General features: G+C 39.7%; 1 protein-coding gene across 1 annotated transcript in view; it reads left to right on the top strand.

Annotated features, from left to right (window-relative positions):
• The first annotated feature begins 246 nt into the window (after positions 1 to 246).
• The window catches only part of psat1 (phosphoserine aminotransferase 1), a 31,492-nt gene continuing 17,732 nt past the window's right edge, over positions 247 to 14,006 (top strand). Inside the window, exon 1 of the mRNA XM_048594966.1 lies at positions 247 to 464. Within this exon, the coding sequence (XP_048450923.1) occupies positions 402 to 464 (63 nt within the window). The 5' untranslated portion in view covers positions 247 to 401. The remainder of the gene's footprint in view (positions 465 to 14,006) is intronic.

The following is a 14,006-nucleotide window of genomic DNA, read 5'->3' as shown; positions in this document are numbered from 1 at the left end:
CAGAGATTTGTTGTCCATCTCCCCCAAAGTGTAATCTGAGCATGTTTGTTAGATACTTGAGCGACTGAGTGGGAGTGACAGCATTCACTCACCCACCAATCTGCTGCAATCCGGGCCGTTCTTGCACCAAGCCGCTGCTCTCACGCAGCCAGCTCGTGCTGGAGCCAGCAGCCAATTGGATGCAACATCAACCGTGGGGTAGCCAATTAGAAAGCGCTGACTACAATCGCCGTGTGAGATGCACCAATAAGCAGCGAGCGATGTCGTAGAGGGTTTGCAGTGAAGCAGAGTCTGCAATTAGAGACGCATACACAGATTTAAGGATACAATTCAATACCGAGGCACAGACATTAATAGATACACTTAAATATACAGGTACGGGCATACGCACACAATCCGAAATGGAAAGTGGGAGGAAGCAAGTTATCAACTTCGGAGCTGGTCCTGCCAAGCTCCCGCAGCCGGTGAGTTATTCTGTGCTAGTCGTGCTAAGAATTAAACTGATTAACGCTGAGGTTGGGGTGCTAGGGAATTGAACAGAAAATTGTTTTGAGCTTGGGATGTATGTGTAGACGAATAGTCAACATCACAAGAAATGAATGGAAAGGGGTGCTTCGTATGAATTGTGCGATCGAGGTTAACGCCACAAAGATTTTGATAAGCAGCAACTGACTACAAGACAGAAGAGCAGATTGTTTTACATTGCACATTTGCATTGTGTATTATATATTGCCCATGTTTGTTATTTCCTGAAGTAAGCGATTCATTCAAATCAGATGTCTTCTTTCTGTGCCTCTTTTGAAGTATTTCCCTGGCTATTTCACTTAATGGTAAAAGTGGAGTACTTGTAAGTGCATTAATCTATCTTCTAAATGAATATTGTTTGATATCCGCCTAATAAATTCTCGCAATTTTTTTTAAACGTTTAAAGGACATATTTGATGCATATCCCTGCTGTTGAATGCATTGGCAGTAAGCTCCAAAAGAACTTTTTATATTTTCCTTTTGACCTCGCTTTTCCTGCTTCTTGGAGAAGAGCCAGTGGATCACATGCTATGGTTTTTTTTAAAAAAAATATGGATTGTTATCTTTGACTCATTCTATTTCTCATCTATATGCTCCCTCTTGGCCATCTGTTTCTGCATTTTATGTATTTAAATTGTCAGCCTGCTTGTTGACACCCAATATTTTGAATAGAAATTTGCACCAATTATGTTCCAAAGTCATTGTTTGTGATGTGAAGGCCACTGAGTTGTTGAATTTGGTTGTGACATTGCTTTGGGGAACTTTACAATGATGTCCTGGGATGAAGACATTGACAGCCATCAACCCCTCATTCTTTTCCTATGCATTGAACTCAGCTCTTTACTGTTTGTTTTTGCATAAAGGTTATAATGTAATCCTGCTAAATATAAAATTGATCATTTAAGTACTGTGAAAATACTGTGTAGAAACACAGAAGTAGGGGCAGGTTTGGGCTGTTTGGCCTTCTGCGCCTGCTCTGCCACTTAGTATGATCATTGCTGATCAGTTTTCTCCCGATACCTTTAAAATCTAAAAATATATCTATCTTAAATATGTTCAATGACTTGTCTTTTGATTTTTGCCATTTGAGAATGGACCAACAGGGTGTTAATGATTCAAGTAGAGCTTGAGTGACTTTTTGCACAGACTGTGCCTGGCAGCCTTACCCATTTTTGGGTAGATGCCTGTGTTATAGCTTGACCAGGAATGCAGTTAATCCCGGAGCACAAGTCTTCAGCATTGATAATATTCTGGCTGCAATGTCTGAAAACTCTCTTTTCCATCCAGTGTGTTCAGCTGTTTCTTGATGTCTTGTGAAGTGAATCAGATTGACTTGTATTGGTGGAGCCAAGATGATTGACTCAGTTCTTCTAGATGAAACTTGTTGCAAATGCTAATTGCAAATACTTACAAGCCGGACTGTGCCTTCTTTCAAGGTGAGGATGTTCATGGAGCTGCTGTTATTTGCCCACCAAAACTCACAACTGGATGTGGCAGGAGTGCAAAAGTTTGAATGTGTTGTAAGTGAATCTAGGAATGTAGGAACAGGACTGGGCCATTCAGATCCTTGAGCCTTTCCACCATTCATAAGACCATAAGACATGGGAGCAGAAATTAGGCCATTCGGCCCATTGACTCTGCCCTGCCATTCAATCATGGCTGATAAGTTCCTCAACCCCATTCTTCCACTTTCTCCCTGTAACCCCTGATCCCCTTGATAATCAAGAATCTATCTATCTCAGTCTTAAATGTACTCAATGACCTGGCCTCAACAGCCTTCTGTGGCAGTGAACTCCATAGATTCTCCACTCTCTGGCTGAAAAAGTTTCTCCTTATCTCCGTTCTAAAAGGCCTTCCCTTTACACTAAGGCTGTGCCCTCGGGCCCTAGTCTCTCCTACCAATGGAAGTATCTTCCCAACATCCACTCTGTCCAGGCCATTCGGTATTCTGTAAGTTTCGATTAGATCCCCCTCATCCTTCTAAACTCCAATGAGTATAGTCCCAGAGTCCTCAAACGTTCCTCATATGTTAAGCTTCTCATTCCTGGGACCATTCTTGTGAACATCCTCTGAACCCACTCCAGGGCCAGTACATTCTTCCTGAGATATGGGGCCCAAAACTGCTCACAATACTCCAAATGTAGCCTGACCAGGGCCTTAGAAAGCCTCAGTAGTACATCCCTGCTTTTATATTCAAGTCCTCTCAAAATAAATGCCAACATTGCATTTGCCTTCCTGACTACTGACTCAACCTGAAGCTTACCTTGAGGGAATCCTGGGCTAGAACTCCCAAGTCTCTTTGCACTTCTGAATTTTCTCCTCATTTAGAAAATAGTCCATGTTTTTATTCTCCATACCAAAGTACATGACCTCACATTTTCCCACATTGTACTCCATCTGCCACTTCTTTGCCCACTCCCCCAACCTGTCCAAATCCTTCTGCAGCTTCCCCACCTCCTCAGTACTACCTGTCCCTCCATCTATCTTTGTATTGTCTGCAAACTTAGCCAGAATGCCCACAGTTCCTTTATCTAAATCATTAACGTATAAAGTGGAAAGTTGTGGTCCCAACACTGACCCTTGCGGAACACCACTTGTCACCAGCTGCCATCCTGAGAAAGACCCTTTTATCCCGACTCTCTGGCTGTCTGCCAGACAGTCATCTTCTATCCATGCTAGCACCTTGCCTCTAATACCATGGGCCCTTATCTTACTCAGCAGCCTCCTGTGCAGCACCTTGTTGAAGTCCAGGTAGATAACATCCATTGGCTCTCCTTGGTCTACCCTACTTGTTACTTCCTCAAAGAATTCTAGCAGATTTGTCAGGCATGACCTCCCCTTGATGAAACCATGCTGACTTTGCCCTATTTTACCATACATTTCCAAATATTCAGAAATCTCTTCCTTCACAATGGACTCCAAAATCTTACCCCCGACCGAGGTTAGGCTAATTGGCCTGTAATTTTCTGTCTTTGGCCTTACTCCCTTTTTAAACAGGGGTGTCACGTTAGCGATTTTCTTAACTTACTCAGATCACCACTAACGCTCTCAGCTATCTCCTTTAGAACTCTGGGGTGTAGTCCATCTGGTCCAGGTAATTTATCCACCTTCAGGCCAATCCGTTTTACTAGCACCTTTTCGTTGGTGATGGCCACTATACTCAGCTCTGCCCCCGACTCTCTTGAATTTTTAGGATATTAGTGAGATCATAGCTGATCTAACTCCATATACCTGCCTTTGGTTCATATCCCTTAATTTTTATGAAGCAAAAGATTTTATCAGATTTAAAATTAACAACTGATCCTACATTCACTGCTGTTTGTGGAAGAGTTCCAAACATCTTCTACCCTTTGTATAGAAGTGCTTCCTATCATCCTTCTTGAGCAGTCTGTCCCTAATTGTCAGACTATGCTGTCTAGATGGAGAATCTACAACCAGTGGAAATATTAAATAAAACTAAAACTGTCTTATCTTGAAGGCTTCAATCAGATCACCCCTTAACCTAACATTATACACTAATATTCTGAAGGAACTGAGGGCATTGTCATCTGCAAACTTTGCAACAAAGATAGGTGGAAGGAGAGGAAGTGGGGAGGCTACAGAAGGACTTGGACAGGCTAGGAGAGTGGGCAAAGAAGTGGCAGATGGAATACAATGTGAGAAACTGAGAGATTATGCACTTTGTTAGGAAGAATAGAATCATAGACTATTTTTTCCAAGCGGGGAATGGTGTTGGAAATCTGAAGCAGAAAAGGACTCGGGAGGCCTAGTTCAGCATTATCATAAGGTTAATGAGCAGGTTCAGTTGGCAGTTAGGAAGGCAAATGCAATGTTAACATTCATTTTCAAGTGTGCAATAATACAAGAGTGGGGATAAGGCTGCATAGGCTCTGGTTAGACTGCATTTGGAATATTGTGAGCAGTTTTGGGGCCCTGTATCTGAGGGAGGATGTGCTAGAATTGGAGGGGATCCAGAGAAGACTAACAAGAATGATCCTGGGATGAAGGGCTTGTCATTTGGAGAGTGGGTGAGGACTCTGGGTCTATACTTGTTGGCCTTCTGAAGGAAGAGGGGGGTATCTGATTGAAACGTACAGAATATTGAGAGGCCTGGATAGTGTGGACTTGGAGAAGATGATTCCACTTGTAGGAGAGACTAGGATCTGAGGGCATAGCCTCCAAATTAAGGGATGATCCATGAGAACTGAGATGAAGAGGAAATTTTTCAGCCAGAAGGTGGTTAATTTGTGGAGATTATTGTTGCAGGTGCTGTGGAGGCCCAAGTCATTTGAGTGCATTTAAGACAGACCTTGATAGATTCATGATTTGGGAAGGAGAACAAGGATTACAGGGAGAAGGCAGGAGAATGGAATTGAGAAATATATTAGTCATGATTGAATAAATTCTGGAGCAGACTGCATGGGCCACATGGTCTAATTCTGCTCCTATATTTATATCTTATGGTCTTATAACCTTCTACATTCTCAACAGGCCTATTTTGTATAATCTCTCCTCATAACTTAACACCTGGAGTCCAGGTATCATTCTTGTAAACTTAAGTTGTACTATATATATCCATCCTAAGCTGTAGTGCCCAGACCTCCTGTCAGTACTACAGATTGGGGTCTAACCAGGGTTTTGTATAACTGCAGCATAATTTTTGCGTCTTTGTACTACAGTCCTCTAGATATAAAGGCCAGCATTCTATTAGCTTCCTTGATTATTTTATGCACCTGTTTGTGATGATTTAAAGGTCTATGCACCTGACCACCACGTCTCTTTGGACGTCTGCTGTATTTAACTTCATACCATCTAGAACGTATCCTGATCTTTCCTTTTCAGTCTGAAATGGATAACCTCAACTTGCTTACTCTATCTACCATAGTTTTGTTCTTTCACATAATTTATCAATATGCCTTTATAATTTTATGCAGTCATCTACAATACTGCCTAACTTCTTGTCATTAGCAAATTTGGATATGACTTTTGATGCAGTTACCCAAGTTGTTAATAATGTGAATAATTCAGGCCCTAATATAGATCCTTGTTGCACACTACTGGTCACATCCTGCCAATCTGAGTACCTGCCCATTATCCCTACTTTCTGTAGTCTGCCACTTAACCAATTTCCCAGCCATGTCAGTAGTTTTGCCTCAATTCTGTGGGCTTTTACCTTTTAGTTAAGTCGCTTATTTGGGACTTTATGCCTTCTGGAAGCTCATTTAAACAACATCCATAGTCAGTCACCTGTCCACTATCTTAGTCACTCTTTTTGAAAAATTCAAATGAGGTTTAAATCATGACTACTTGTAATGAATCTGTGCTGTCTCTCCCTGGTTGAATGAAAATTTTCAATTTGTTCAGTTATCCCATCCTTGACTGTAGACTTGAACAATTTCCTCACCATAGATGTTAGGCTAACTGGTCTGTAATTCCCTGGTTTTCCCCTTTTGCTCTTCTTAAAGATGGAATGACATGTACAATTTTCCAATCTAGAGGGGAAAATCCTGTGTCTAGGAAATGTCCTACTTTTAAAGTTTGCAGATCCTAACAGAAAATGGCTGAGACTTGGAAATCCAAAAATTCTTGGAGAAAATCGCATGAGTTAATGTGGTTCTGGTGGGCTAATAAGCCCAGGGAATACACTATGAATGGTAGGACACTAAATTACTGAATGAGTGGGACCTTGATATGCATTGCCGTAGATTCCTAAAAGTAGCAGGGCACGTAGATAAGATGGTTAAGAAGGCATATGGGACATTTAGCTATATTAGCTGAAGCATAGAATTCAAGAGCAGGGAGGTTATGCTGAAACTATATAAAATGTTAGTCAACTTAAGAATTGTGCAGTTATAGGATGAATGGGATTACGCTAGAGAAGGTACAGAAAAGATTTACTAGGATGCTGCCTGAAGTAGAGGGTCTGAGCTTTGAGGAAAGATTGAATAGGCTAGTGCTGTTTTCCTTGAAGCAGTTGAGCAGGGTCTGATAGAGGTGTATAAGATTGAGAGGCTTAGATAAGGTGGATAAGAAGTCACTTTTTCCATTAGTAGTGGAGTCAGTAACAGGGAGCATAGGCATGAGGTAAAAAGTGGGAGGCTGAGAGAAGTGTTGACAATTTTTTTTCTGAGGGTTGGGAGTCTGGAATGTGCTGCCTTCTGTGCTCTAAATATCTATATATAAAAAGACATGGATCAATCTAAGCTGGGTCATGGATAAGTCCAATGGTGTGCAACAAAAACTAGTAAAGCAATCCAGAAACTGAAGTTGACAATAAGTTGCTATTGCTATTTCCATTACTTGAAGATAACATTGGATCTGAGCTGAACAGAGTTGTCCTATTTGTGGTAAGGACTCTTCCTGTGTGCATGTAGTCCTCTACTTATAGCCTTATTAGGTTGACTTTTTTTCGTTTGCTCCTGGCAAACTCTTCTATAGTCCATTGAATTAGGATTGATCCCCTGACTTGATGGTAATAGTAGAGTCAGGGATAAGCCAACGCACAAATTTAGATTATGATGGTGTATAACTCTCATCTACAGTGCCTCATAGGTGTCCACTTGTGAGCTGCAAGATTGGTTTTGAAAAATTTCCCAGTTTTAGCTCTAGTGAGTGCCATAATAAAGTGTCTTCATTATGAAGACAGACATTTGTGTGCAGTGGTCACTCATACCATTACCATCGTGAACGAAGGCAAAATACTACAGATGTTGGAAATCTGAAACACTCATACGATGCTGGAGAATTCAGTAGATCTGGCAGCACCTGTGCAGAGAGAAACCGAGCTAATGTTTCGAGTCTTGTATGACCTTCTTCACAGCTAGCGCTGGACTCGGTGCTGACCTTTGACTTTCTCTCAGCATTCTGTGTTTGTTTCTGTGCTGGAAAAATGCAGCTGTGATGGAATGAGTGAGGTCAAGTAGATTTTCATTTCTTTTGCATCAGACCATGTAGTGAGAGAACACAGTCTGGCAGGTGCAACTTCACCATTCAGCCAGTCATGAAATTACCAAGATACTCAGGGTGGGGTCCTGCAGAGCAAATTTCTGGTTCTGTTATCTCCAATGCTCCTTCCAGTTGGAGTTCAACATAGGATTATTGATTCCTCATTTGAGAAAGGGAAGAGGAGATTTTCTTGTCTTCTTTTTCTGAAGATTCATATTTGGCTCTATGAACTGTTTCTCTCTTGCTAAATGTTGCCAGAAGTGCAGAGTTTTTCCAGCAGTCAATGTTTGTTTTTATTTCCTTGCTCATGTTTCAGGGAGTCTGAATTTCAGGTTGAAAGCTCCTGGGGCAGATTTGTAATTTCCCATATGCCACTCTACCACCCACTCTGAAATTGGGGATACCAGGGATGGTAATGGAGAGTTGGCTGAAAGATAGGAATCTGATTTTTGATTGGGGCTTGTAGGACAACGTTTTAATTTCAGATAAGCACACTGAAGTTGGTGGGGTTGTAGGGTTCACTGCGCTGGAAATACCTTTTGCCTTGTCTGGTGCCAAGGATGATGCCAAGTTATTATATTCTTTTAAATCTGTTTTGAAAATGTCTGTGGAATGCTATGTGATTGCAGAAGACAGTTGCTATGGGTCTAGGTTTGAATGAGCCAAATTGGGTATGAACAGGAAATTCCTCCCCTAAAGGATATGGTGAACTAGATGGATTTCATTTTTCAAAAATCTACTGGTTTCGTGGGCTTCTGATAGCACCTTTTTAAAATTGTACAGTCTCAGTATAGTCTTCAGGCTCTCCATTTTGGTGCACGTGCATATAAGGATTGATTTTATTTTACAAGCGATTACTTTGTAAAGCTACTAAATAAGTGCAGAGGTAATGTATGGGTGTGCACAAAAAAGTACGTTCATGATAACATGGAAGGCAGGTGAGATTAAATGCAGTGTGATTAAATGACAAAGGGAGTTGGTAATGGGATAAATCAGGAAGCAAAAAATGGAACTGGGATAAATGATAATGGCAAAATTAGGACCTGGAGCTGCAGCTCACTCATGTTGATTCTGGAAGGTTGTAAAGAGCTTAACTGAAAGATTAAGTGTTGTTTCTCATCTTGCTTTCAATATTATTGAAACAGTGTAGGTGGTCAGAGTGAAGTAGAGAAGTCAAATGACAGATTTGGTTAAAACTGTGAACTGAGGTACAGGGAAATCCCACTATACATAGGAGTTATGTTCTTGGAAAATAGTGCAAATGTTGAATGCGTTTTGGAGCCAATTGAATAAGTGCCACACCTGTCCAAAAACTTAGTACACTATACAGTTTCCCTACTGGGGGAAAAAGCCCGCATAAAATAAGAAATGTATCATAATAGCATGTGACAATTAAGCGTGTCCAGCATGACATGCTGATTTTAACATCAAATTGTATAAATATTTGTGTAGATGCTCCAGAAAGCAACATGGCAAACTATGCATGTATAGTGTGTACTTGCTCGTCCAGAAGGTACAGTGCAGTATATAATGAATGCCTTTTCATATTTAATTTAAGTTTTTCTGGACATTGTTAATAATCAAACATTGGACCCACAATGAGCAAAATTGTCTGTCAGATTTTGCACGGATAAGTGGATTTGTGAAGAAAAACACTACTGCAGTCTGGAGAAGGAATAGATCACTCAAGCCTACTCCATGCAATGATCTCTACTACTATTCTGAAGTATTCTTGTGACTCCCTTGATTGGTTGGTCACTGTCTCATACACTTTGGTTTCCTCAATGTAGAGAATAATGTATTGTTTTTGGATTGTGTATATTTAGCACCAGTAAGTTCCTATTTCAGTTCGGATGTTAGTGACTCTGCACAGTAGGAAGGGAAGAAGTAAAAGAACAAAAGTTGAACAAGAAGAGCTTTTGCAGATGATTGAGAAGTGAATTAGTGTTGTGGTGCAAGGGCAGATATGCTTGGAGGTGGTTGAAATGGTGACATGATCAGTTTAAGTGTGGAGGCTTATTTTGGGAATGGTAGAAGGGGAAGCCTTAAGTTTCCAGCAGAGGATGACGAGAATGAGTGCAGACATTGAAGCAGACATAGTCAAAGACCCTGTCAACCACACTGGAGGGTGTTTTTCAGTTAAGGGAAAAATTTTACAATATTCTCTACCAAATGTTCCTATCTTCAAAATAGATGAAATGGGGAAATTGGAAGAGTGGAATAGAATCCCTACAAGAGGTGAAGTGGGAAGAAGCATATTCAAAATAACTGTCGTTGTGGAGTCAGGAACTGAGACTGTAAACTGAAGTAGATACTCATACTCTAGATCTGGAATGGATCGTGTGAAGTGGAGGAAAGGGTGGCAATTGGAAGAAAATTTGGACAGTTTGGGAGTGGCACCATTTGAGTTATCTGTGTATAGAGAAAATAGATTAGGAAAGGAAATCAGTATAGGACTAGTACAAAGAACGTTCCACTATCCCATAAAGGGCAAAAATAGCTCGGCTCCTGCAGCGATTCATAGCAACAGAGATTTTTGGAAGAAGTGAGGAGCCAAAGGGGAGGGTCTTCAATGTGTTAAGAGATGGGGATTGGCTGAGCGTTCTCCCAGGGAAGAAGTTGAGAGGTATTTGGCAATCCTGATGGGGGATGGAGGTATAGAGGAATTTTTCCCTTCTTGTATTCTAACGGGATGTGGCTGTCACTGGCAAAGACAGTTTTCGTTGCCCACCCCTAATTGCCCTTGAACTGAGATGACTTGCTAAGACATTACGAAGCATAGTTAAGAGTCAAACACAGAATTGCATAGGCAGATTTTCTTCACTAAATTACATTGAACAAGGTTTTCCTACAATTAATGATAGCTGTCATGGTCTGCATTACTGAAACTAGCTGTATATTCTAGGCTTATCAATTCACTGGATGCCATGGTGATATTTTACTTCGTCCCTAACTGGGGCATCTGAATGACTAGTCAATGATATTACCATTACAATTGATGAAAAGAAGCTAGTTAGAGCTGGAAATATTGTAGAGTTGTGGATATATGGGGGAAGAAACTAGATCAAGGAAAATAATTAATCTTATTACACTGAGTAGTTGGACCTATATTTACATTTAGTGCTTCATAACTAGACTCTGTAACACAACTCTCTTCGGTCTCAACTAGATACACCTTTTTTTAAGCTGAATGCAGAACTTGCAATCTTGTGCTGTTTAGAGGAGCTTTGATGGGACAAACTTGCTATAAGTTAATGGAAGGAGCAAGAAATATTTGTGGGGATCATTGTCACAGTACTTGGATCAAGCAGTTAGTGATGTCTGTTAAACACCAAACAAAGAACTGCAGATGCTGGAAATCCGAAACAAAGACAAATGGTTGGAAAAACTCATCAGGTCTGGCAGCATCTGTGGAGAGAAAGCAGAGTTAACGTTTCAGGTCCAGTGACTCTCCATTAGTTCTGGACTGAAACGTTAACTCTGCTTTCTCTCCACAGATGCTGCCAGACATGCTGAGTTTTTCCAACCATTTCTGTTTTAGCTAGTGATGTGGGTTTTGCCTCCAGCTAGATATGGTACCTGACTATGTCGTCCCTCATAATTTAAGAAACTAGGTGTAGTTAATGTGATTGAACAATCCATTTGCTTATTACGGCTGGCTATTTATACGAAAAATCACATTCGTGGGCAAGTGTCTGGGCTAGTGTTGATGATTTTATTACAGTTCATGCTTTAAGTGATGCTGGGTTAGATGGCTTCTGAGGCCATTATACCCTCAGGTCACATGTTATGGATAATGATATTACAAGCATGTCTCTGAAAAGGTGATTGAGACATGACACAGTCAGCCTTCCAAACTTTGCTAAATCTGACTTGAGAGGTTTGAAATGTAAGCCTGGGTATAGAAAGAGTTAAGACATTTTGAATTTAGAGTACAAGTAATTGTGTACATTGCACCTTTATTAAATCTGTTTAAGATAGTGATATTATTTTAGTTCAGTTCAATTTTTGTATGCTAACATTATTTTGTTTAAACTGCAGGCCGTGTTACTTCAATCCTCAGTATCTGAAAATTCAGCATTTATTAACGTTGCTGGTCGTAAACATCCCAGTTAAACGTTTCATGTAGCAAATTTTAAATATGTAAACCTCTTTAAAGCAAAGTTACTTCTTAAATCACCAAACTTTTGAAACACTTAGTGAACATTACATGTTCACTATTTGTTACTTTTGGGACTGTCTTTAAGTGAAAATGAGGGGTGCCATCAAGTCTGGACAGTTTGGTGATTTTTAAAGAGGACCTTGATTTATTTTACTGAGAAGGATGTTCAGGGACAGTGGATAGACTGAGCATTAGAGTACCAGAAAAGTGTTGAATTTTCGGGTTGTATACAGTTGGGCTTTAATCTGTCTATTTATTCCCAAGTAGAGGTTGGGATTTCAAGGATATAAAGCACATATTTCCATGGCAACCTGAAACATGGGTTTAGGGAGGAGAGGGATTTAAGCTACCCCTGAAAACACTCCAGCTAGAGGCCAAAAGTCTCTTCTTTTTTGGTTCATTGAACAGGAACACAGGTGAGAGTTTGCACTTTGAATTAGAAAGACCAAATTCATTAGGAGATAAAACAAAGCTAGAAGATTCTCACAACTTGTGCTAGAGGAGGAATATCCAAGGGTCAGGAACCTCATTGTGACAAGTCTTCTAAGTTGAGAAAGTGGGGCAGAGGAGTAGGAACGGAAGTAAACTCTCTGCTGCTAAGAATTGCTTTGGACCCGTTCTGGATGCAATGCATTCTTATACTTAGGTTTGGGTTTGTAAGATTTTCGATAACTATCCCACAGGAGGAGAAGCTACACGAGAATGTTACCATCCTCCAAATAGCCTGCTTAATTTTCATAGGTAGTTATTAAAAAATGTCATAAACATCCCAGATTTTTACAAGTATGGGATTTCTCTCTTTTCACAATTTTAAGGAATGGTATAAGATTGTGGTGTTCATTTCCAGTGTAATAGAAAAACCTAAATGAGGTAATTTACTAATTTTACTATTTTATTTGCAGAAACTAATAAATACCACTTCAAGTGGGTATGTAAACTAGTGCCAAAAGTGATCAAAAATCTCATAGAATCCAGCTTGAAGATGATCATAGATATTGAGGAATATCTCTCAATTTCTAAGAATAGAATATATCCATCAACATCTTAAAGTTTTTTTTTTAACCTTTTTTTTTTAAAAGCCCTGAATGAGGAAGGTATCTTCACCTGACAGGTGAAAATATCATTTGACAGATTTTAGATGTTATAGTGTTGTGATTAACTCGGTTGACTGGATGGCTGGTTTGTGACAGAGTGATGTCAACAGCATCAGTTCAATTCTTGCATCAGTTGAGGTTACCATGAAGGAGTCTCCTTCTCAATCTCTTTGCCCCATAGTCCCCAACCCACCTCCCACCTCCTTTTGCCTGTGGTGACCCTCCAGTTAAAATGGTTGTTTCTCTCTTAGAGCAGCTTTTGGTTTATAAAGTCTATGACGACTTTATCATTTTTATAAAGGATCCTGATACTTATGAAATTTCAAAGATGTCTCCGTTTTCACTGTTATTTGCATATCAGCTACTTTGCAAATATAGGTGTTAGCCTTCTGTCCAAGGTCCTCTTACTTCAATGTGATACTTTATCATTGTTCCTCAATTATTTGGTGAAAATGCCTTCATCATAAAAGCCATAATTTAATCAATTGATTTGTGATTTTTTTTCAACTGTCCCTTTATCAGTTCAATCTGAAAACAAACCTTTATTTAAAGGCTTATCAGTAAAGATATTTCACTTGAGTGAAGGCTTATCCTTTTAGAATTCATGTAATAGTGATTTTTGGCATTTTTATCTGGTGGATGGTTCTAGTAATCCTCCTATTTAATCAACATCTTACATTTGCATGTAGTGTTGCCATGCATCTTTCCTGGCTTTCTAGAGATTTTTAAAGTGTTCTCTCTCATACATTTTTATTGCCTCTGCTGAGTATAAATTGAACTAATTGCACATCTATGTTCTATCTAATCAGTTATACTTCTCAATCAAACCATTGGAACCTGTGAAGTCCCTTTTCCCATTGTGCAAAAAGGGAACAGTTCTGTTCTGTAACTTTTTTTAATATGTAATTTGCCCACAAAGTATTTTTAGTCTTTTTAATAGCATAAGCCTTGTTGTGAAGTCTTGTTGTCGTCAGCAATTGACTTTCAACTGCAAAGTCTATGTTTTTTATGTCTTTGAACTTAAGAACAAAATGTTTTGGTTCTGAAATATAAGCTTTTACAGTTTTGGTGTATTTAAAATCCAACTAAACAATTTTTCTGAATGATATCATCTTAATGTAAACATTCTCTGTAAAGAGAGAGTGGGGGGATGGGGTAGTTATTAGAAATCTGTAATAAGAAAAGTTTTTAGAAACACTGTAGATCATCATCTCAGGCTTGCTGCAGTGCTCCAGCGAAACTCAGCACTAGCTGGAAGAACAGCATCTCATTTTCCATTG

Source organism: Rhincodon typus, chromosome 3, assembly GCF_021869965.1.
Source record: "Rhincodon typus isolate 14 chromosome 3, sRhiTyp1.1, whole genome shotgun sequence".
In the NCBI taxonomy this organism is placed as follows: domain Eukaryota; kingdom Metazoa; phylum Chordata; class Chondrichthyes; order Orectolobiformes; family Rhincodontidae; genus Rhincodon; species Rhincodon typus.
This window is presented reverse-complemented; position numbering and strand designations above follow the sequence as displayed.